The sequence below is a fragment of the Chrysemys picta genome, chromosome 11 (assembly GCF_011386835.1).
Source record: "Chrysemys picta bellii isolate R12L10 chromosome 11, ASM1138683v2, whole genome shotgun sequence".
Lineage (NCBI taxonomy): Eukaryota > Metazoa > Chordata > Testudines > Emydidae > Chrysemys > Chrysemys picta.
Window position 1 is genome coordinate 570,945 of NC_088801.1, and position 22,212 is coordinate 593,156.

Consider the following 22,212-nt stretch of genomic DNA (forward strand, 5'->3'; position numbering starts at 1 on the left):
CCTGTCCCAGGGACCCCTGAAATTGGTGCAGTGTAGTCCCAGTGCCACGGGCTTGACAGTCCCCAGTGGTCACGTGATGCCAATCACTGCAGAACCCAGACACCAGACACTGAACAACCACCTCAGGGCATTTTGTAATTTGTGACTCATCTGTCAAGCAAGTCACGAGCCGCCGCTGGAGATAATTCATAGGTGACTTGATCACAGCTTATAAGCACCTACGCAGGGAGAAGAATTCTGCTAGGAAGGCACCCAACAGCCTTAACTCTTCCCTAGAACGATGCCATGCAATAAACTGATTTCTAAAGACATTTAGGTTTGTTTCATTCTTTCCTCATAGAATCACTACAAGGCAGAGTTAAGGATTCTTAGGGCCCTGACTGTGCAGTTCCCGACCTCACCCTGTTTGGATTTCTTTTAACTTTAATTTTACCTCTCGATTTCCTAGGTTTATACTCTCAGTCTTAACTCCAATTTAATATAGTGTTTATCTGTGAATATAGATGAAGAGAATATCCACCATTAAATTAGATAGGATAAAACATCTGAAAGGGATATAAACCTTCCTGCTGGGAAAATGCAGCAACTTAACCTCTGGGCCTGGTATTCCATAATTGCCCCTTATGAGGGGTTTCACCTTCATTTGAATCATCTGTTACTGTCCCTGTTAGGGGGCTTATTCCTTCACCCTCCCGTTCCCTGGTCCTTCTCACATGAACAAAGAGCAGCAATACCCGAAGTCCGAAGGCGCAAACAATTCGATGTTTATGGGGATGAACTTCCAGCAAGCATGATTCCAGTTTCCTTCCTCAGTGTCCCCCTTCTCAGCTATGACACCACAGAGCCTTGCCTGTGTCCCTGTTCCCATCCCCCCCCCCCTTAGCAAAACAGGATTCCAATTCCCCTCCGCATACTTCCTGATTGACTGCAGACTATATAGTAAAACTTGAGTTCTGCTTAGCTATACCTTAACCAATCATTTTACTGAATTTTAACTAACCAATCCTAAAATATTGTAACATGATTACCTATCCAATTATATTCCACCACCTTAACTGGTTTACACCCAACAAAATTAATTATACAGCAGACAAAAACAATCACAGAACCAGACAGAGATTCTAAGACAAACAATAGGGAAGTGGATAGAACAATACAGAAATGAGGATTTCACATCCCAGCTATTGATAAGTGAGTTCTTGCCAGACAGGATGCTACCAAATGAAGTTTCCTTTTACATCTTCTAGGCTCTTCCCTTTCTCTGGATGTGATAGATCAGATCACCTTCCTAACAGCCCCAGATTGATTTATTTCAATGTGACGGGTTTGGGATGTGAGGATGTGACCATTCACTTCCCGGTTTATGGCTGCCCCTGCTGCTTAGCCAAAGGCCTTAGCCTAAGAACCAGGCCTCAGACTGTCACAGTACGAGAAGGCCGTTACACAGGCAAACCGTGATTTTGATTCTCTCTTTTATACCTCTATAACTAGCTAAATGATAAACATATACCTAAATACTTAAAGTATAGGCCTTTGCAGACAGGCCTGAATATCTATATCCTAATAGTCCCCAGTGGAGACAGAATACCAGTCAACTGCAGATGGGCCATTGATCTGATCCAGTGTGGCAATTCCTACGGTCCTAAATTAAATGTTGTGTGTTTATCCAAATGAAACCTATTGAGGTTCACCCATCACCAAGGACCAAACTCAACCCTGGTGTAAGTGGATGGAGCTCCCATGGAAGTCAATGGGAGCCAGTCAAGACTGCCCAAGAAGGTGCAAGAGCAGGGATTTTAGACCTGGAGACTAATTTTTTTTATTTTTCTCCCTTTTCTGTCAGTTTTCCAGGAAGGAAGAAGATCAATGAAGTGGTGCAGTCATTATTGAGGGCAAGAGACAAATTGCAGAGACACTTCCCTGAACTTCGGAAAACTGCAGATGATATTGACTGGGTCCACAAAGGAGCGACAATAGCAAATGTTACTGGAGGGACAGTGGGAATTGCCGGGGGGATAACGACCATCGTAGGCCTCTGTCTCGCTCCTGTTACATTTGGAGCATCCCTGATAGTCTCTCTTACAGGGCTTGCTGTTTCTACCGCAGGGGGACTGACCAGTGCTGCCGCAACCACCACAGATATAGTGACAAGTAAAGTCAAGAAGGAGACAGTAGAGAAGCTCCTTCAGGAGTGTCAGACTGAGCTGGATAATATCGAAAAGGCTATAAAACTCTTGGAAAGTTATGGAGACATTGCTTTTGTGTTTGCAATCCCACAGATAGGTTCAGGGGCAGGACGAGCTGTTCTTAACATCATGAAAATGGTCAAAGCTGGGCAGCTCCTGGCTAATGTTGGTAGAATTGCAAAATTTGCAGGAGCTGCGACCCACATTCTAACAGGTGTCACCCTGGGGTTAGATATTATCTTTGTAGCAAAGGATTCTGTGGATCTCCACAATGGCGCAAAAACGGAGCTGGCAGCTAAAATCCGAGAAGCCGTCAATGAAATGGAGCAAGTGATTGGCCAAGTCAATGAAATGGAGCAAGTGATTCACCAAGTCAATGAAATGTACAAGGCACTAACTGCAGATAAACAAGAGTGAATTTGGGGCAAAAATAAATGGCTCAGTCCTGCAAGATGCTGAACGTCCGTCCCCACGGCCTTCCCCAGGGACTGGAGGGATTCAGCACCCCACGTCATCCTGCTCTTTAGCCTAGAAAAAGTGCTGTTCCTACAGAATATCCCCACTCCCAGGCCCCACTCTTTTTATTTATGCACATTCATGATTATTACATTTTACACATATTAAAACCAGTCCTAAAATTAGTCACTGAATTTCTTAGTAGCAGCCGTAGTTAAAGACTTTTTCCATTAAAATGGTAACAGGTGTGGATAGTGCAAGCTAGAAGTTCCAACTTGCTTCTTAACCTCATTCCACCCCCAGCATTGTTGTTTTGTTTGTTTCTTTCTTTCTAGCCAATTGTGGGTCTAATGAGGTAACATAAGTAACACCCACAACTAGCTTGTCAGGTACAACAATGGAGAAGCCAGACAGTGCCAATGGCTCATCGACAACGACAATAAACCACGGAGGAGCTTGGCCTTCCTGGGAACGTTTCAGCCCGTCTGTGAGTAATGGCTGCTAGGACTCAGCAAGGGCATGTGACCAGATCACATGACACGGAACTCCATTTTGGTAGCTGTATTTTTCTACCAACTGGGCTTGGAACAAAGAGTCCCGCCCAATGGAAAAACTATATAAGGTGGGGAGTGACATCATCTCGGGGCCTCCCTCCCCACACAAGAGAATTCCTGGAAACACCTGAGGAACAAAGACTGAACTGGGGGGAAGGGCTGGTCACAGGCTAAAGGGATTTCTAGCTTGTGTATGGAAACCTGGTGGACGGCTTGTATCATCAGTCAGGGTGAGAAATTGATAATTTAACTCCTATCTATCTAGTATGTTAGGCTTAGTTTGCGTTTTTGTTTATTTGCTACGTAATCTGCTTTGATCTGTTTGCTATCACTTATAATCACTTAAAATCGATCTGTCTGTAGTTAATAAGCTTGGTTTATGTTTTATCTTAAGCAGTGTGCTTTGAGTGAAGCATCTGGGAAAATCTCTGCTCTGTAAACAAAGGCCGTTGCATACCTTTCCAACATCGAGAAGAAAGCGAACTACATTAACAAGCTTGCATTGTACAGGTCCCTGTGCAGTGCAAGACAGTATAATTCTGGGTTTATACTCCAGCAAGGGTGCAAGGCTGGGGAGCTGGGAAATTGGCTTCTGTCTGTGTCACGGAGTATTGGGGGACTCAGGGCCCTGCACCCCCGGCTTCCTGCGATTCACCATGACTCTCAGCCAGCCAGTAAAGCAGAAGGTTTATTTGGATGACGGGAATACAGTCCAAGACAGGTCTTGCAGGCACAGACAACAGGGCCCCCCTCAGTTAGGTCCATCTTGGGGTCCCAGGGCATCCCAGCCCCCCCCACTTTGGGAGGTGAGAGCCATCTCTGCCTCCCAGCCATCTCTCCAGCCCGCTTCCAACACTCTGCCTTCAGCGACCCCTCCCACAGCCTTTGTTCAGTTTCCCGGGCCAAGGTGTCACCTGGCCTCCAACCCCTTCCTGGGTTCTCATGTTACAAGCTCAGGTATGTTCCTTCGGGCAGACTCCCATCCCCCAATGCAGACTATCCCAGCCACACTCCCCTGTCAGCATTCACAGACCACACTAAGAACAGTCCCAGTTCGTCACATCTCCCCCCTTCGAGACCGAACTGAGCAGGGTCACTTTAACCAGTGACCCGGGGAAGTTCGAACCTACCCCCGTTCCCATGGATGCCCCCGCATCCCTCCCATTCCTTGGTGAGAATTACACCAGGCCCCTCCAGTTTCACGCCCCCCCTTAGGTCGGGGGTGCTTGATGGCACTCGCAGTTCGCCTGTGGGAAGGTTTATGCGGCCTGTGCCCTTTTCCCACCCCAATACCCCTGGGGTTCCAACTGGGCTGTGGTCTTCTCCCAGCGCTCCAGTCTGGAGGTCTGTGCTTTGGGCTCTCTTGGTTCAGAGCCGCCCTTTTAACCTTGGCCACCCTCCGGAAAGGATCCTCTATGCTGGGCAAGGGTCCTAAAGCTGTTTTCCCCTTGTCCCAGGCCTTCCTCCCCCTCTGACAGGGGTCACAGGATCCGCAGTACTGTCGGACAGTAACAAAGACCCCCGGCCAGTAAAAGCTCTGTAGCAGCCTCTGCTGGGTATGCCAGGTTCCCTGGTGCCCTGAGAGGGGAATGTCATGGGCCCGGCACAGCAGCTGGCGGCGATACTTCTGGGGTACCACCAGCTGCCTCCTGATCCCCCCTGACTCCATTTTCCCTGGGGGAGCCCATTCTCCCACAGGAACCTTTTCCGGCCACCTCGTCCCATGGTCTGTACCGCATTGAGGTCGGCCAGGTCCCTTATCTTCCGCAAGGAGGGATCTCTCTGCAACTCGGCCTGGAACTCAGCAGCTGGGACAGGGATGGCCACCTGCTCTTTCTCGCCCGCTGGGTCTGAAGCTGCAGCCTCCCTAAGCCGTGTCCCTGGGCGTTCCCTCCCCACCAGGTTAGGGTCCTGCGCCTCGGACAAGGCACACCCCCCCAAGGCCAGGGCGCAGTGCCCCTCGCCGGCTCTGACTGCGGGTCACAACCAGTGCCCTTTGGGGGTTGCTTGGCCAGTCCTCCAGGTCCCCCCCCATCAACACCTCAGTGGGCAAATGCGGGTGTACCCCCACATCCTTGGGGCCCTCCTTGGCCCCCCACTTCAGGTGTACCCTTGCCACGGGCACTTTGACTGGTGTCCCGCCCACCCCCGTCAGGGTCAGGTAGGTGTTGGGCACCACCTGATCTGGGGCCACCACCTCGGGCCGGGCCAGCATCACCTCTGCACCCGTATCCCAGTATCCATTGACCTTCCTCCCATCCACCTCCAGGGGAACAAGGTACTCTCTCCGGAGGGACAGCCCCGCGCCCACCGTATAAACCAAAAACCCTGAGTCTGGAGCATCCAGCCCCCCAGAGGAGCTGGCCTGGAGCTCTCCTCCCTCCTTAGCAGGTGGTACTCTGCCAGCCCCCCTTCCCTGGGAATGCTGCCTCTCGCCTGGCTGGGTCTCTACCCAGTCAACCCTCTGTGGGTTCGGTCTGCTCAGTCTGTCCCTGAGCCTGGGGCACTGGGCCCGTATGTGGCCTTTCTGGCCACAGTGGTAGCAGCCCATGTCCCATGGGTCCCCTTGAGTGGGTCGGATGGTCCTGACGCCGGATGTTCCCCTTTGATGGGGTTTTTCTGTATTTTCCCACGGGGAGGTCCCATGGTGACTCTCTCTCTGCGTTGTGGTGGGACTGTTCCTTTGGGACTCCTCCCTGTTATCTCCTGACCGGCTCTTTACAAACTCATCGGCCAGCCGGCCTGCATGTCGCGGGTCCTCTGGCTTTCTGTCCACCAACCACAGCCTCAGGTCGGATGGGCACCGCTCATACAGTTGCTCCAGTACCAGCAGTTTGACCAGGTCCTCCTTCGTCTGGGCCCCATCAGCCCACTTGCTGGCGTATCCTTCCATGCGGACGGCTAGTTGCAGATATGAGATCTCAGGGGTTTTATCCTGACTCCGGAACCTTTCCCGGTACATCTCAGGAGTCAGCCCAAACTCTCGTAGCAGGGCCTTTTTGAATAGTTCGTAGTCCCCTTTCTCTGCCTCTTCCAGTTGGCGGTACAATGCCACGGCTTTGGGGTCCAGTAAGGGGGTAAGGACCCGGAGTCTGTCCGCGGGATCAACCCGGTGCAGCTTGCAGGCCGTCTCAAAGGCATCCAGGAAGTCATCCATGTCCTCCCCCTCCTTGCGTGGGGCCAGGATGCACTTATCAAAGCTCCGTGCAGTCCTGGGTCCCCCCTCACTCACCGCAGCCGGGGGTTCGCTGCCCTTCAATCTCGCCAGTTCCAGGTCATGCTGACGCTGTCTCTCATTCTCCTCCCGTTCATGCTGACGCTGTCTCTCTTCACGCTGATGCTGTCTCTCTTCATGCTGTCTCTGTCTCTCTTCATGCTGTCTCTGTCTCTCTTTCTCCTCCCGTTCATGCTGTCTCTGTTGTTCACGATCCTCCAGCTCTCTCAGTTTTAGCTCTTTCTCCCATTCCAGCCAATTCCGCTCCCCGGATGCCGAACGTCGCCGGGAGGATCCTCTGCTGGCCGGCGAGCTTCGCTGGGAGGGTCCCCTGCTGGCCGGGGGGGCCACGGCGCCTTCGGTATTTGCTGGGCTCCTCCCCACCCTTCCCCTAGGCATAGGAAGGAGGGGTCTCGGGAAGCCCTCAGCAGCCGGCTGACCACTCCCAGCTGGGACAGACACTGGTGCCTGAGCTGCATTTGCCAGGCTGCTTCCCTGAGACACAGGGATCAGTTCATTCGCGCGATCTTCCGCCTCCAGCCGGGCAATGAGCTGTTCTTTGGTGAGCCTCCCACTGCGCAGCCCCCTCTGCTTGCACAGCTCCACCAGGTCGCTCTTAAGCCGCTTGGCATACATCTTCCTGCTGGCCACTCACCGGCCTGTGTGCTCACAGCTCCCCACAGTTCCCAGGGGGACCCCTAGTGTGCCAGCCCTTCTCGAGGTCACTACCTCTCTGCCAGGGTCGAGCTGCAGATTCGGGCAATCTCCCATCCCCCAATGCAGACTATCCTAGCCACACTCCCCTGTCAGCATTCACAGACCACAGTAAGAACAGTCCCAGTTCGTCACAGTCTGTCCTTGAGTGGCTCAGGTAAAGCACTCAGGTAGCTCAGTTGGGTGTGTGGTGCCACCTGCTGTCATGTTGGAGGATAACAGGGCGGGGGGGGGGGCGGCGGCTGGCTGACTCACCAGCAGAGCAGTGAGAGAGACCAGTTCAGCTGTATGGTTGGGGGCAAAGCAGTTCCCACAGCTCCCAGACTGCAGCCCGGGGGAGACAGCCCGTCACAACTTGTGCTCCCCACAACCTGGGGGAGTTACAGTTCCATCTACTTAGGAATGTGCTAATGTGGCACCAGTCAGCATGGGGTCAAGGTTAGTCTTACTGTGAAGGGGGCTGGATTCTGGGGGAAAGATGGAAAGTTCACTCCCACCCTGGAACCATAAACATTATTTATTAAAAAAAAAATTGAAGTGAGAGCTGGATGCCTTTACTGAGCTGTGATTAGTGAGTTTCAAGTTTCTCATGAGCTATAGCTACTAGCTGAGACATTGTTCCGATAAGTGCCCATACATGGGACCGCCAGAGGCTGGCTTTGATTCTCTTTGAGGGGCAGGGTTTCTGCTCGGTTTACAGCCAGCTTTTTGGGAGGGAGCACTTGACAACTTGCTAGGGAGCAACAATACGAAGGTGCTGCTACATTTTAATGAGTTTCACCTTCGTAGCTGTCACCACCACCAATTGCTGAGCCCCTGGATTTACCGTCATCGTATCTTCCAGATCCTGGTGAGAAGGAACCAGATGGGTCAGGAAGAGTGGCTTTGTGGCTGTTCCCTTGACTAGGAAGTGATCGAGAATCTATTCCTAGCCTACCACAGACACCCTGTGTCACTTTGGACACGTTGCACGGTCTCGCCTCAGTTCCCATCTGTAGGATTTTACCTGTAAAAGAACTTAAAGGAATAACAGAAATTACTAAAAGTAAAGTTTTACTTAACTGTATTGGTTTCAAGTGCTTTGAGAGAGAGAGAGAGAGATGATTATAGTGATGATTTGCAGTGGGAGTAGGCAGTGTAACTTTATGCAAACTCCAAACCACAGCTGCCCAAAAAGCCACAATCAAGAAAGGTCAGATTTGTTAAGAAAGGAACCTGGCTTAAAGTGGAAATTAATGCCCTGTAAAATAATAGATTTTATATAAAACAAATGGAAAAGGGGGGAAATGGATAGTAATGAATATAAATCAGAAGCTAGGAATTGTAGAAAACTGATAAGGGGAGCAAAGGGACGCAAGAAGGAATCTATGGCCAACATAGTTAAGGACAATAAGGAGGTTTTTAAAGTTTATTAGGAACAAAACGAATCCTGACAATGGTATTGGCCCATTACTAGATGGAAATGGTAGAACTGTCAATAATAATGCAGGAAAGGCAGAAGAGTTCAATAAATATTTCTGTTCTGTAGTTGGGGAAAAAAGCAGATGTCATCACATCATATGAGGAGGAAACACTTTCCATTCCAATAGTAACTGAGGAGGATGTAAAACAGCAGCTACTAAAGTTAGGTATTTTTAAAATCAGCAGGTCCAGACAATTTGCATTCCAGACGATTAGAAGTGCTGGCTGAAGAGCTCACTGGCGCATTTATGTTGATATTCAGTAAGTCTGGGCACACTCGGGAAGTTCCAGAGGACTGGAAGAAACCTAACGTTGTGCTAATATTTGATTTTGGGTTGTTGGGACACTGGCCATAAATTGAGGGTTAAATCAGCTGAAATAAGGGCTGTTGCAAACATGACACTTCTTGTTGTGATGGTGATTTGTTTCAATATGTAATTTTTTATTTGGAGTATTTGGTTAATTGTCTTGTTTTTATGACAATTTTTGATGTCTGCATGTGGCACACGGACTGCCCCCACCGTCCACAGCGGCAATTCGGCGCGCTGCTTGGGGTGGCAAAAACACACGGACTGCCGCCCCTTACAGATTGCCGCCCCAAGCACCTGCTTGGAATGCTGGTGCCTGCAGCTGGCCCTGCAAGCTATAAAACATAAGTGTATTTAAACACACAGACACAATGTTTTACCTGCACACGCAGTGTGTATATGTAACCCGCAAGGGCATTTATAACAATGTAACTGCTTTCAGCTGAAGTGATGCAATATTATGCAATATACAGCGTGTGTTTTAATTTTATTGTGTGAGTTTCGTAACACTGTAACAAGGAGCTTTGCCAATGGGGTTTCCATATTTCATAATGGAATGATCATTATATTAACCTGTATAACCAATAACCATGATCCAAGGTGTAACTGCTAAAATGAACAGTCTCATTCATCCCAGTGAGGGGTTAACTCAGCCCCGGTCATGATTATTTCATTGTCAACAATTTAATTTCTCAGGAAACCAGCTGAGAAAGGAGCGGGACGGTCACAGGTCGGTGCCGTCTACTGTGAGTGGAGTCTCATTTCAGTGCCACAAGCATCTGGGAGATCCCACTACTTAGTCTCCACCCCATGAAAACATAGGAATGTAGGACTGGAAGGGCCCCCGGGTCACTGAGTCCAGTCCCTGCTATCACCGGCGACCCAGGCATAGGATCCCATTCATAAACTCCTCAAGAGTCAAGTGTGAGGAGCCCAACAGAGCCCAGGGCCATATTCGAGCCCCCGAAGGGGAGCCAAGCTCAACGGCCCTGTGGAGCTGGGAGCTGCTCGATCATTTCTGAACAGCTGCAGCGTCTGTGAGCCAACGCCTCACTCTGTGGACTCCCACGAAAGGAGTTGGTGTTGTGGGAGGGCCAAGGGAGAGGGGACTCGGTCAGGGTCTAGAAGCCCCCACACGGGAAGGAGATTTCTGAGCGTAGCCGGCTCTTTAAGAGTAAAAGGCAGAACAAGAGCCAGTGTCTGGAAGCTGAAGGTGGATACAGTCAGACTAGGAACCAGGTGTAAATATTTAACAATAACGCTCACCTGCCACTGGAACCGTTGGCCTAAAAGTGGGGGGGGCTACAAGTGCCCAAACCGGGGCCCCACCTCCCACCCTGCTCCCCAAGGCACCTCCCCCACACTGCCCCTTCTCCCTGAGCCTTGCCTTTGTGCCACTCCTATCCCCCAAAGCACCCCTCCCCCAAGCCTCTGCCCCACCCCTTCCCCCCAAGGCCCCGCCCTCACGCTACCCATTCCCTGAAAGGTCCCGCCCCCACAGCACCCCTTCTCAGCAAGCCCTCGCTCCTGCACCGTCCCCCACCCCCAAGACCCTGCCCCCCAATCAATCCCCCCTATGCCCTCCCCCCCCCCCCCCGTCGCTCGTGTTTACAGCTGGTAAGAAGTGGGAGAGCGTAGCCATGGCCTGCTGGTCCCCCCCGTTCCGGTGCCCCTGATGTAGGGACATGGTGGATTCTCCATCACGTGAAGTCTTTAAATCCGCCCTGGACGCCTTTCCTGGAAGCTCTGCTCTAGCCCAACCAGCTGTTACTGGGCTCGATGCAGAAGTTACCGAGTCAGTCTCTGGCCGGAGTTATACAGGTCAGACTGGACAGGCAGAGGGGTCACTTGAGGCCTTAAATCTAATCTGTGTGTAACCCGTCTGCCAGGTGGAGCCAGCAGCACCCAGGGCCGGGTTCAGAGGTTCTAGGGGTTCCTTTCCATCGATACAACACAGAACCGGCTCGAGCCCCCACCCAGTGACCTGGGAAATTTACACACTACCCCCGGGCGCCTCTGAGGCACAAAACTTCCCCTCTAGCAAGCACAGAGTCTGAGCGTAGAAAATAAACTTTAATTAAAGGAGAGAAGACACACCGCAAACAGGGCTCAAACATAAACCATGAGTAAAAGACCCACCCCCACATAGGTTGGGCAGTGTCCTTTTCCCCTCAGGTTAAGTCCAGCTACCCAAAAGTCCCTTTCACATGCCTGACCCTTCTCTGCCCCTCACTCACAGTCGCTGTCCTTGGTCAGTGCAGACCCAGAGTTCAGAGGGGCATCTGCAGAGTTCAAACCCCCCCCCCCAACCGACTGGGGTAAAGAGGAACCTTACTCGCTCCGCTGCTCAGGCAATCACTCACTGCCCTCTGCCAGCCACCCTCCCAGCGTGCCCCTCTGCCACTCGTTCACCAGCTGACTGTCAGTCACCGTCTGCTGCCTCTCTGCAGAGACCACTGCACAGCTCCTAGTAACGTTCAGCTCTTTGCAGGCTGGGCAGACACACAGTCCTACCACAACTGAGTCCAGCTCTGATTGGGCATTGAACATAACAAAGAAGCTCCTAACAAAGCCTATCAAGCCCTACTCTTTGAGCAGGGGGCGGGGGTTCCTTGAGGGCTTAGCAGCCTCCTGACTAGGGATACCTGACATTTGAGCCCCTGGTTTAATTTAATTTGGTTCAATTTAGGATTGAATAAGGACTGGGAAAGGCTGAGCCATTACAAACATTGAATCTATCTCCCCTTGTAAGTATTCTCACACTTCTTATCAACCTGTCTGTACTGGGCTAGCTTGATTATCACTTCAAAAAGGTTTTTTCCTCTTACTTAATAGGCCTCTCAGAGTTGGTAAGACAACTCCCACCTGTTCATGCTCTCTGTATGTGTGTGTATATACCTCCTCAATATATGTTCCATTCTATGCATCTGAAGAAGTGGGTTGTAGCCCACAAAAGCTTCTAATAAATTTGTTAGTCTCTAAGGTGCCACAAGTACTCCTGTTGGTTTAATGAGGTTCTTTCCACTGACGGTGGCCGCCTCATTTGGGACAGGTTAAGGACTATCCTGCTTTCCTGTATTCCTACAATAATTACAACATTGGTAACTGTATTTCCCTACCCTGCATTCAGTACTAAAGGTGATTTCTACCAACACCAGCCTAAGTTGATCACTGACACCGCTGTATGTGCTGAATATGTAAACCGAGCAGGAGCAAACTATTTACATAAACACACCCATCGTCTCTTCCCCTCCCAGCCAGCTGTCAGGGAAGCATTCGTTCAGACCCGGCTTACACATGAACTACTAAAAAGCAACAGAGGGTCCTGTGGCACCTTTAAGACTAACAGATGTATTGGAGCATAAGCACTTTTTTGGATGCATCACCCGAAGTGGGCATTTCCCCATGAAAGCTTATGCTCCAATACGTCTGTTAGTCTTAAAGGTGCCACAAGACTCTGTTGCTTTTTACAGATCCAGACTAACACGGCTCCCCCTTTGATACTTGACACATGTGTGACGGGTTGGATCACAGAAACCCCCTTGGGAGCTGCCACCCGATGTGCAAAGACTACCCCTGCTTCTGCTTTCCCTGCCAGCTCAGGACTCCAGCACCCTGTCTTGCTGAACACAGATCCAGGGTCTGAATCACTTGTCCCAAAGCTGCAAGTTTACCCGAAAACAGCTCACAGTAGCGCGCTTGTCTTTAGCACTCAGATGCCCAACTCCCAATGGGGTCTAAACCCAGATAAATCCGTTTTACCCTGCATAAAGCTTATGCAGGGCAAACTCATAAATTGTTCACCCTCTATAACACTGATAGAGAGATATGCACAGTTGTTTGCTCCCTCAGGTATTAATACATACTCTGAGTAAATTACTAAATAAAAAGTGATTTTATTAAATACAGACAGTAGGATTTAAGCGGTTCAAAGTAGTAACAGACAGAACAAAGTAAGTCACCAAGCAAAATAAAATAAAATGCGCAGATCTATGCCTAATCAAACTGAATACAGATAATTTCCTCACCAGTTCCAGAGTGCTCCCTTTTACAGGCTAATCTCCTTTTAGCCTGGGTCCAGCAATCACTCACACCCCCTGTAGTTACTGTCCTTTGTTTCAGTCTCCTTCAAGTATCCTGGGGGGCGGGGGTGGAGAGGCTCCTTCTTTAGTCAGCTGAAGACAAAATGGAGGGATCTCCCACAGGTTTAAATAGACTCTGTCTTGTGGGTGGAGACTCCCCCCTCCTCTCTCCTATGCAAAGTCCAGCTCCAAGATGGAGTTCTGGGGTCACCTGGGCAAGTCACGTGTCCCTTCATGACTCAGTCTTTGCAGGCCGACGCCATTGTCCACATGGTATCTTGCATGTCTCCAGGAAGACTTCTCATGTGGATTGGAGCATTCCAAGATGCATTGTTCCCTAAGTGTCTCCTGATCAGGTACTTAACCTGGCGAATTCCTTCCTAAAGAAGCTGACCAAATACCTCACAGACCTTACTTAGAAACCAAGCCAGCATACAGCCCAAATTCTTAACCTCGAGTAGAAAATGATATATGTGTACAAATAGGATGAATAGATATAGTAGACCATAACCTTTAGGGAGATATGTTACATGGCACAGGCAGCACAAAACATATTCCAGCTATGTCATACATACATTTATAAGCACCCCCTCCCCATAAAACCTTATGGGGTACACTGTCACAACATGAACTACTGTTACAATGTGGGGCGCTAGCACAGTAAGACATAAGAAGATGACAGTCCTCGCCCAAAGAGCTCATGGTCCAGTGTAAGCGATGCTACATGCTCAGCTCAACAAATGGTTACAAATGATCAATTCGCTTTGGCTGTGGGATCTGAGTGAAGGGACCCAAAGGACTGGATGGAGCCTGTTCTAGCTTAGAGAAGGTGGCAGGCTGCCGCTAGCTCACCCCCAGCCCAGCTCTCTGCAATCAGGAACGCCGTTAGCCGGGAGACAGAGGGATTCCTGGGAACGGATTTAAATTTACCTGAGACTGGGAGCTCCCTGGGGCAGCGACTGTTTCCTCATTGGTTTGAATTGTGCCAGCCCTTTGAAATAGTAATTCCTCAGCAACTCCCACAACTGTTCTCGGGCCTAACTGACCAGGTAACTGGAGATTGGAATTAGCTTTTCTGTCCCTACTTCAATTCTGAGATAATTTGAGCAGATCAAAGCTCACGAACGGCTAGAGCCAAGATGGAGGTTGGGATGTTCAAAGGCACCGCAGGGAGCCAGGCCCCCAAATCCCACGGAAGCCAGACAAATCCCAGCTAGAATTAGGCGAGAGTTGTGACCAGGGCGGGTCGTTACCCATTGGCACAGACTCCCCAGGGAACCGGGGGCTCCTCCATCTCCCAAGGGCGGCGGATCCAGCCTGGGGCCCTTCTGGCAGATGCTTTAGCTGAACACAAGTTATTGGGCTCAATACAGGGCGACTGGCAGGGCCGGCTCAACCCATTAGGTGACCTAGGCGGTCGCCTAGGGCGCTAACATTTGGGGGGCAGCGACCGCGGCAGCCGGAGCTTCGGCTGCCCCGGTCATCGGCAGTATTTCGGGGGCAGGACCTTCCGCTGCCTCTGTCGGGGGCGGGACCTTCCGCTGCCTCTGCCGGGGGCGGCATTTCGGGGGCGGGACCTTCCGCTGCCTAGGGCGGCTGGCAGCACTCCTGGCGACTGGTGAAATTCTCTGGCCCAGGCCAGACAGCAGGTCAGACCAGATGGTCTAATGGTCCCGTCTGGCCTTAGAACCTCTGAATGTGCCACCTAACGTCCTTAGGCCCCTACACCCTAAGGACCCTGGGACAAGCTGCTCCCGGGCCATAGAGCTCTGCTTTCTAGGGCAGCGATTTTCTCAACGGCTGCTAAAGGCCATAACGAACCTGCCGGGCGGGGGGAGGGGGAGCGAGAGAGATGTAAATCAGACTGATTTTTAAGGGCCGATATCCGATGACCTACCAAGGACACTGCTCTACCAGCCCCTCCCCAGAAAGAGGAGAATCCGCTGTCCGTGGCAGTGCTTAATCTTGGTAGTTCATGGAGAAGGGAAGAGGACAGGAAAGTCTCTTGTCCCTCAGCCCAGCAGGCCTTTCGGGCCTGGGCACATGACTCTGGCTTGATCCAGACCTGGGATCCGGGTGATTTTCAGTCACTGGCTTTGCAGGAGGATGTTCACATTTGTTGCATCCGAAGAAGTGAGGTTTTTACTCACGAAAGCTTATGCCCAAATAAATCTGTTAGTCTTTAAGGTGCCACTAGACTCCTTGTTGTTTTTGTCGATACAGACTAACACGGCTACCCTCTGATACTTCATAAACACAGTGATAGATTTAGTGGGTGCCCCTCCCATCCCCCCAGGGCCCAGCTAATCCCCACTGATGAGCCTACAGGAACAATGGGGTGACCTACGATAGCCCGGCTCCCCGCAGGGCCAGGCCTTGTGCCCTCAGGCACCCACATGCAAGGGCTCTTGTACTTGTGGCCCAGATGCAAGACACAGGTAAGCAGTTTCCATGGGCGGGGTGAGAGCTGGCCAGGTAGGACCCCACCTCCCCCTCCGACTGAACACTGTGGGAGAGGGAGAACCCTGGGCTGGATGGACCCAGCTACTCCACCCACTCCTGGGAACCCCTTGGGCACCAGAAATCCCCAGCACTTGCTGCTAGGGGCAGGCCCAGTCGCCCAGGGAAAAACGGCTCAGAGCAGGAGCAGGGCTCAGCGCAGCCATGGCTGACGTCAGCAGAACAAGGCAGGCAGAGAACAGGACCAGCATCTCCTCCTGCATCAGCCGTGCCAACATGAGAGCCAGCAGCCGAGTGGCTTTCGAACCGTTCATCGCTGTGGAGGGACGAGCACTGGGACGGGGGAAGAGCAGAGGGTTTCCCGTCAGTCACATTTGATTCCAATACTGCAGGGAGGGGGTGGGGCCAGGTGAGCGATACAGAACAGGTATGAAAGTGAAGGGCTGGATGGGGACAGACTAGGGGCATGCAGGCCAAGGTAAGAACAAACAGAAATGGGGATGCTCTAGTCCAGGGGTTCTCAAACTTCATTGCACCGCGACCCCCTTCTGCCAACAAACATTGCGACGTGACCTCCGGACAGAGGACTGAAGCCCGAGCCTGCCTGTGCCCCACCAGCTCAGGCGGGGAGGCCAAAGCTAAAGCCCTTGGGCTTTGGCCCTGGGTGGTGAGGCTCACGCTTTGGGCGGTGGGGCTCGGACTTCAGCTTCGGCCCTTTTGCCAAGAAGGAACCATCTTCAGGATGATCTGTTGGAGATGACGTGCTATGGAAGAAGAATGCCCATTGCGTGGAATGAGATGCGGTCTGTGCACTATAGTGTCACACACACACACACTTGTACTTTTATATATAAATACGTGAGCAACACGATTTCCACACCAGACTTGTCCCCGTATTTGTAAGTACTGAAGTGTAAGTGCCAAGGGCACCGTTCCACGAGTCCTGTCTGTCGCTCACGGCAGGGCTGGCACTGAGGACATGTTCCAGCCCCCAGTCGCCCCCAGGCCACTCCTCCCAGCAGGGGCACGGATGCAGTTTACTCAGGGTAGCAGCAGCGACGCCCCAGTCCCAACCCACCTGTAACACCTGCAGACTCACCACCGCGGCGCCTCCTGCTGGCTGCTCCAGGAATTAGCTCTGTCCAGCCATGGAGCCACCCCTGCAGGTGGCGTCTCACCCATTGCTCTGCGGTGCTGTCTGGGACCCATGTTGTTCCCTGACTTGCGGCCTCCTCTTCTGGACAGAGCCCTCCGGCTGTGCCCCGCTCAGTTCTCCCCCTTCCGGGGGCATCCGCAGTCCTCAGTCTGGCCCTGCCCTCGTGGCCAACTGCAGCCCCAGAGTCTAGCCCCCGGCCTCAGGGCCAGCCCCAGTCTGCATCGGACCAGGCTCCTCCACAGCCAGGGGCAGTGTAAGGGGGGGACCCAGGCCCATCCACTACGCTGGGTCCCGGCCCAGGGACCCTCTGGCAGCAGCCATGTCCTGCCCTGCTTCTCTCCCCTCTACTGCTCGCGCTCCCTGGGCCACTTCCCCTGGGACTTCCTCGGCCCTTCCTTCCAGGGGCCTCAGCCCGGCAGGGACCAGGCTGGAGCTTTCCCTCCGCTCCCCTGAGCCTGCCCAGCGCTGCTCTATCTCAGGGGCTATCCCTGGGGGCCAGTCCCCCTCCTCCCTTGCTTGTCAGGGAGAGACTGCTCTTGCCTCTGCTTTGCAGCCTTTATATAGGGCCCAGCCTGGCCCTGATTGGCTGCCTTTCTTCCCTTCTCTGATTGGCCGGGTTCTGCGCAGGCTCCCTCCAGCCTGCTTTAACCCCTTCTCTGCCAAAGTGGAGCAACTGCCCCACTACACCATCTCGCCGTAGCCAAGAGAGAAGAATGTTGCTCTTTAAATAGCCGCGCTGAACCAATCAATGAAATTAATGTTTTTTTTTTTAAATGAGTGGGATGGCCAATCATGTGCCTCTGCTCACTTTTTAAAGGAATCATTGCAGCCCATTGGCAGAGGCGAGGGTGGGGTTAGAGAGTGGCAAAGGGGTGGGGGGTGTCAGTCAGTCATCCTGGGTGGGGGCAGGGCACGATCGAAGCACACACACAAAAGTGCCCAGAGGAAGAGCAGCCCATTAGCATTAAGCACAAAAACCTGCAACTTGGCTAAAAATAACCTAACAAGGCTTCAGAAATGTACGTTCCCGTTGGCTTTGTGCCCTCAGGGAGCTGCCGTGTCTGTGAGCCCAGTTCTCAGCACAGACACCCCTCACCTCCTTGTTCTCCCGACCCAGCCTTGCCGTGTTCACACCACAGCTGCCCCTGCCGCTCGGTGTTCGTCACTGGTCAGCGGGTGCCCATTGTCTCTGCAGGGTCTCAGCTCCTCACAGCCAGCGCTCCAGTGTCTCCCCGGCCTGCAGACGCTGGTGTGAGCCAGGCCAGGCCCCGAAGCTCTGTGCCGTCAGTGCCACCCCCAACCCCGCCAGCTGGGCAGGAAACAGCAGCAGCCTGAGCGGGAGCTGGGCGCAGGGCGAGCCAGGCCCCGATCCCTGCCCCGGGCTGGCCCATCCGGCGCCATGTTGCTGATGTACGCACTGCACTGGCTCTCGCTGCTCGTCCAGGTGGGGCTCAGCCCCCCACGCCCCAGGACAGGACCCGCTTGCCCCTCCCTGTCCCCTCCAGGAGGGGACCAGCCCAGTGACGCCCCACGAGCAGCCACCGCCTCAGCACCGGTGCAGAAGCAGGGATGTGCACTTCCACCTCCCCCGCATTGGAAAAAGCTGCGGAATTCCGCTAATGCCGCTATTTCCACGCAGGCCGTGAAATCAGTGTCCTCAGGGCCCTGTCACCAGCGGGCTCATGCCAGGGCGACCTTGCTGCCCTACTGGATACGAGGGAGGACATGTACGTTACCCCGCAGCCGGCTCCGTTCTTTCCCCCTCACTGCAGAGTCCTGCCGTTGACGAGAACACCGAGGCAGAGAGGGAGGGGACGGGGCGAGGAGCCTCTCTGCTTTGGGGGCTGAGGTGCTTTCCCCCTGCAGGGAGATTAGCAAGCAGTGCCCCACCCGACGGATGGTGGGCAGGGAGCTCTAGGTCAGCGTGGCCGGCACGTCGCACTCCCACACTGCGCATCGGCGCACAATGCTAAATCCAGAGTGAAAACAGGCACCACAGTCCAAGATGCCACTTCCCCGTTTTCCCCCAGAGAGCTTCCCTGCGGCACAGCACGGCTGCTGCGGTGGCTCTTACGGAGCCGTCTGTAGCCGGGGGGAACCGGCTTTCTGCCTCGGGTGTAAGTGTTCGTGCATTTCCTCATCCTGCCTGGCGATGGGTTCTCCCTGCCACAGCTCCTCGCATGCTGCAAATAACCTGCTAGATTTTGTTAAAAGGGGTGGTGTGACGAAGTGGGACTGTTCTTAATGTTTCCTCTGAATACTGTGTGGGTGCCTCAGTTTCCCCTATGCATTTCTTAAGTCTCCAGTGTGCATAAATGGCCGACACTCTGTCTCCCTGGCAACAAATGGCCAGGGCCCTTCCCCCCTGCAAGGAAATAGCTAAAAGTGAACAAAAAGATCAGGTGACCTCCTGGCCCGGGAAAGGGACAAAGCCCAGAGGAGGAGGGGCTGGAGGGGGGTTCAGTTTGAAGCTGGCTGGGGACGGGAGTGAGGGCAGACGGGGGGGTGTCTGGCTCGCTGGGCCCCAAGATGGACCCGGCTGAGGGATCCCGTTCTCTGGACCTACAAGCTCTGTTTTAGATCGAGTTCCTGTCATCGAATAAACCTCTGTTTTACTGGCTGGCTGAGAGTCACGTCTGACTGCGAAGTGGGGGTTCAGAACCCTCTGGCTTCCCCAGGACCCCGCCGGGGCGGACTCGCTGTGGGAAGCGCACGGAGGGGCATATGCTGAATGCTCCAAGGTCAGACCCAGGAGGTGAAGCCGTGTGAGCTTCTTGCCCTGAAGACAGTCTGCTCCGAGGTCAAGGAGGCTCCCCAAAGTCCTGACTGGCTTTGTGGGGAGCAGTTGCGGAGCATCGCCCGGGGACTCCGTGACAGGTGGTCTTTTCTAGGTAAGCACAAGGCCCCCTTCTCACAGCCAGGGATGGAGCAGGGCTGTGGTGGGCAGGCTGGTGTCTTGCTAAGAACTAGGGCAGGAAGGTGCTTTGGGATAAGTGGGAATCTGAGATAAGGTGACCAGACATCCCCTTTTGGCCGGGACAGTCCCTGTTTTAAGCCCTGTCCTGGCCGTCCCGACTTTTTTGGCAAAAGTAGCCTTTTGTCCCGTTTGCGTTTGCTGACTGGATCAGCTGGCAAGAGCAAAGGGACAAATGCCCGGGAAGTGGCGATGCCAGCCCCGCACAGGGGGGAGACAGGGCTCGGGCAGAGGGCAGACAGCGCTCGAGAGAGCAGCAATGCCACCCCCAGCCTCACATGGGGGGGCAGGCAGGGCACAGGTGAGCAGCGACACCAGCCCCACCTGGGAAGGAGGGGGCAGGGCTCGGGTGAGCGGCTCAGGCCGGCTCCACATTGTTTGAAATGGGCCACCCTGATTATTCAATTCAATTTGGTTTTAAAGAACCACTCATATTTAAATCTAGTGTTTTCGGTGGTAATACAAGGACTGGGATGTCTAAGGAAACTGCTTTTATGACTTTTTGTTAGGCAGTGTGGTGAAACAGACGTTTACTTTTGTTGCTGGTTTGGTATATCCTATGGGAGACTAACCTCCAGTGTTGGGGTGTCTCTGCCCTATTTCTCAGCAGTTTGTCCTGAATTTGGTATTCTCAGTTGTGTCCCACAAAGGCACAGTTACAGACACTATTACATGTTCATAGAGTGGGGTGGGAAAGGAGAAGGAATGCATGTAGTCCACAATTGCAACAGAATACTTGGGGGGAGGGGCCTTGAACAAGGGCACTCCTGGTTCTCTCTCTCCGTCCCTTCAGTCAGGCCGTCACAGTGACAACTGACAACAAGATGGGACACTTTCCCACTGACGAAGTGGGGTTTTCCCCTTGTTATGTTGTATGTGAGTTTTACTATTTTGCATGAATACTGTGTGTGCCTCAGTTTCCCTGTGTATCGCGCCAGTGTCTAGGTGGTGGGGATAAGGGTGTGTGACCTTTGCTGAGACCTGAGGGCAGGTGAGGCTGCCCAGCTGCCTGCCTGTAGACAATGGCTGAACCGGAGAGCCAGGAGGGAGATGCGAACAGGTGACACCTTGCCCGGGAAGCAAGACAAAGGCTGGAGGAGGGGCGATGGGCATGTCGGATGTCAGGCCACTGGAAGCGGGTCAGTCTCCTGTTTGGGAACTTGTAGGGGGGAGTCCGGAGCACCAGGCTCCCCCCCGCCCAAGATGGACTTTACTGAATGGTCCTGATTTCTGTGCTAACAAGCTCTGTTCTACGCTATGTTCCTGTCAACTAATAAACCTTCCGTGTTACTCGCTGGCTGAGAGTCTGTCGCGGAGCACAGGCCCAATGCGCCGGACCTGCTCTGTCTGAAGCCAGCCAGGACTCTGGGGTGGCGTGTCTCCCCACAGGGCACGCTGCCCAGAGCAAACAGCCTCCTCGGCTCTCGCCTTCCTGGGTCTGACCTCGGAGCATCCAGCATCCCTGTCCACCATGAGCCTCCCCTTGGCGGGCTCACCTGAATGGGACCCCTGGGGTAGGGGGACCAGACAGCAAATGTGAAAAATCAGGACAGGGGATGGGAGGTAATAGGAGCCGATATAAGAAAAAGCCCCAAAAATCGAGACTGTCCCTATAAAATCGGGACATCTGGTCACCCTACCCTGGGGAAGCCAGAGGGTCCTGCACCCCCACTTCGCAGTCAGCCGTGACTCTCTCAGCCAGCAGGTAAAACAGAAGGTTTATTAGTCGACAGGATCACAGCATAGAACAGAGCTTGTTAGCATAGAAATCAGTGACTTTAGCCTCATCCATCTCAGGGGAATCCCAGGCGAGATACCCGGGATCCCCCCCACTCTTCCAGTCTCCCAACACGACTGCCCAGCTTCCAGCCACCCGGCCTCCAACCCGCTTCTTGTCCCTCCTCCAGCCTTTGTCTCACAGTCACCCGGTCGCAGCCCCCTTCTGGGCTCAGGTTACGAAGGGGCCATAGCCTATGTGCAGGCAGCTGGAGCAGCCCCCATGGAGTCACACTCCCCTATTCCCACCACCTAGACGTTGGTGCAATACACAGGGAAACTGAGGCACACACAGTATTCATGAGTAACAGTAAGACTCACATAGGCTCACGTACAACATACAACACAGGCTCACATATAACACAACAAGGGGAAAATCCCCACTTTGTCACAGGGTCACAGCTGAGTGTGGAGTGGAGTACAGGGCCCTCTAGCTTCCCCAGGGGTCCTGTCCAGGTGGACTCCCTGCAGGAAGCATTTAGTGAAAACAGGGGGCTGAATGCTCCGAGGTTAGGCCCAGGAAGGCCATAGTCGAAGTGGCTCCTTGCCCTGGACAGTAGCGTGCCACGAGGGGAGTCACGCTACCCAGAGCCCTGGCTGGCTTCAGACAGCAGTTCCGGAGCGCCGGGCCTGTGGCTCCGTGACACCCGCGCTACTCTGCAATGAGTTCAGCTGGCACCACTGTAGTAAAGGGCTAGTGGCACACGGGCCTGCGTGGCTTCAGGACACCAGCAGGAGTTGAGCTTTCTGTGCCTTTGTTACCCTCAGCAGGGAGATGAAGCAAAAGGGTAGGAAGATGACAGGAGCTGCTCAATGCCTACTTCGCTTCAGTCTTCTCACTAAAATAACATGTGACGGATGAGTAGTGACG

General features: G+C 53.2%; 2 protein-coding genes across 3 annotated transcripts in view; both read left to right on the forward strand.

The window, feature by feature from the left end:
- The window catches only part of LOC101945097 (uncharacterized), a 42,055-nt gene extending 32,672 nt beyond the window's left edge, over positions 1-9,383 (forward strand). The window contains exon 3 of the mRNA XM_065561316.1: positions 1,844-9,383. Within this exon, the coding sequence (XP_065417388.1) occupies positions 1,844-2,603 (760 nt within the window). The 3' untranslated portion in view covers positions 2,604-9,383. The remainder of the gene's footprint in view (positions 1-1,843) is intronic.
- The window catches only part of LOC101932961 (basic proline-rich protein-like), a 146,852-nt gene that overhangs the window by 91,026 nt on the left and 33,614 nt on the right, over positions 1-22,212 (forward strand). The window contains exon 1 of one of the 2 annotated variants that reach the window (XM_065561311.1): positions 19,061-19,482. The exons of the other annotated variant lie outside the window; for it this stretch is intronic. The gene's annotated coding sequence lies outside the window, so the exon portion shown is untranslated. Of the gene's footprint in view, positions 1-19,060; positions 19,483-22,212 lie in introns of those variants that run through there. 2 annotated transcript variants of the gene reach the window in all.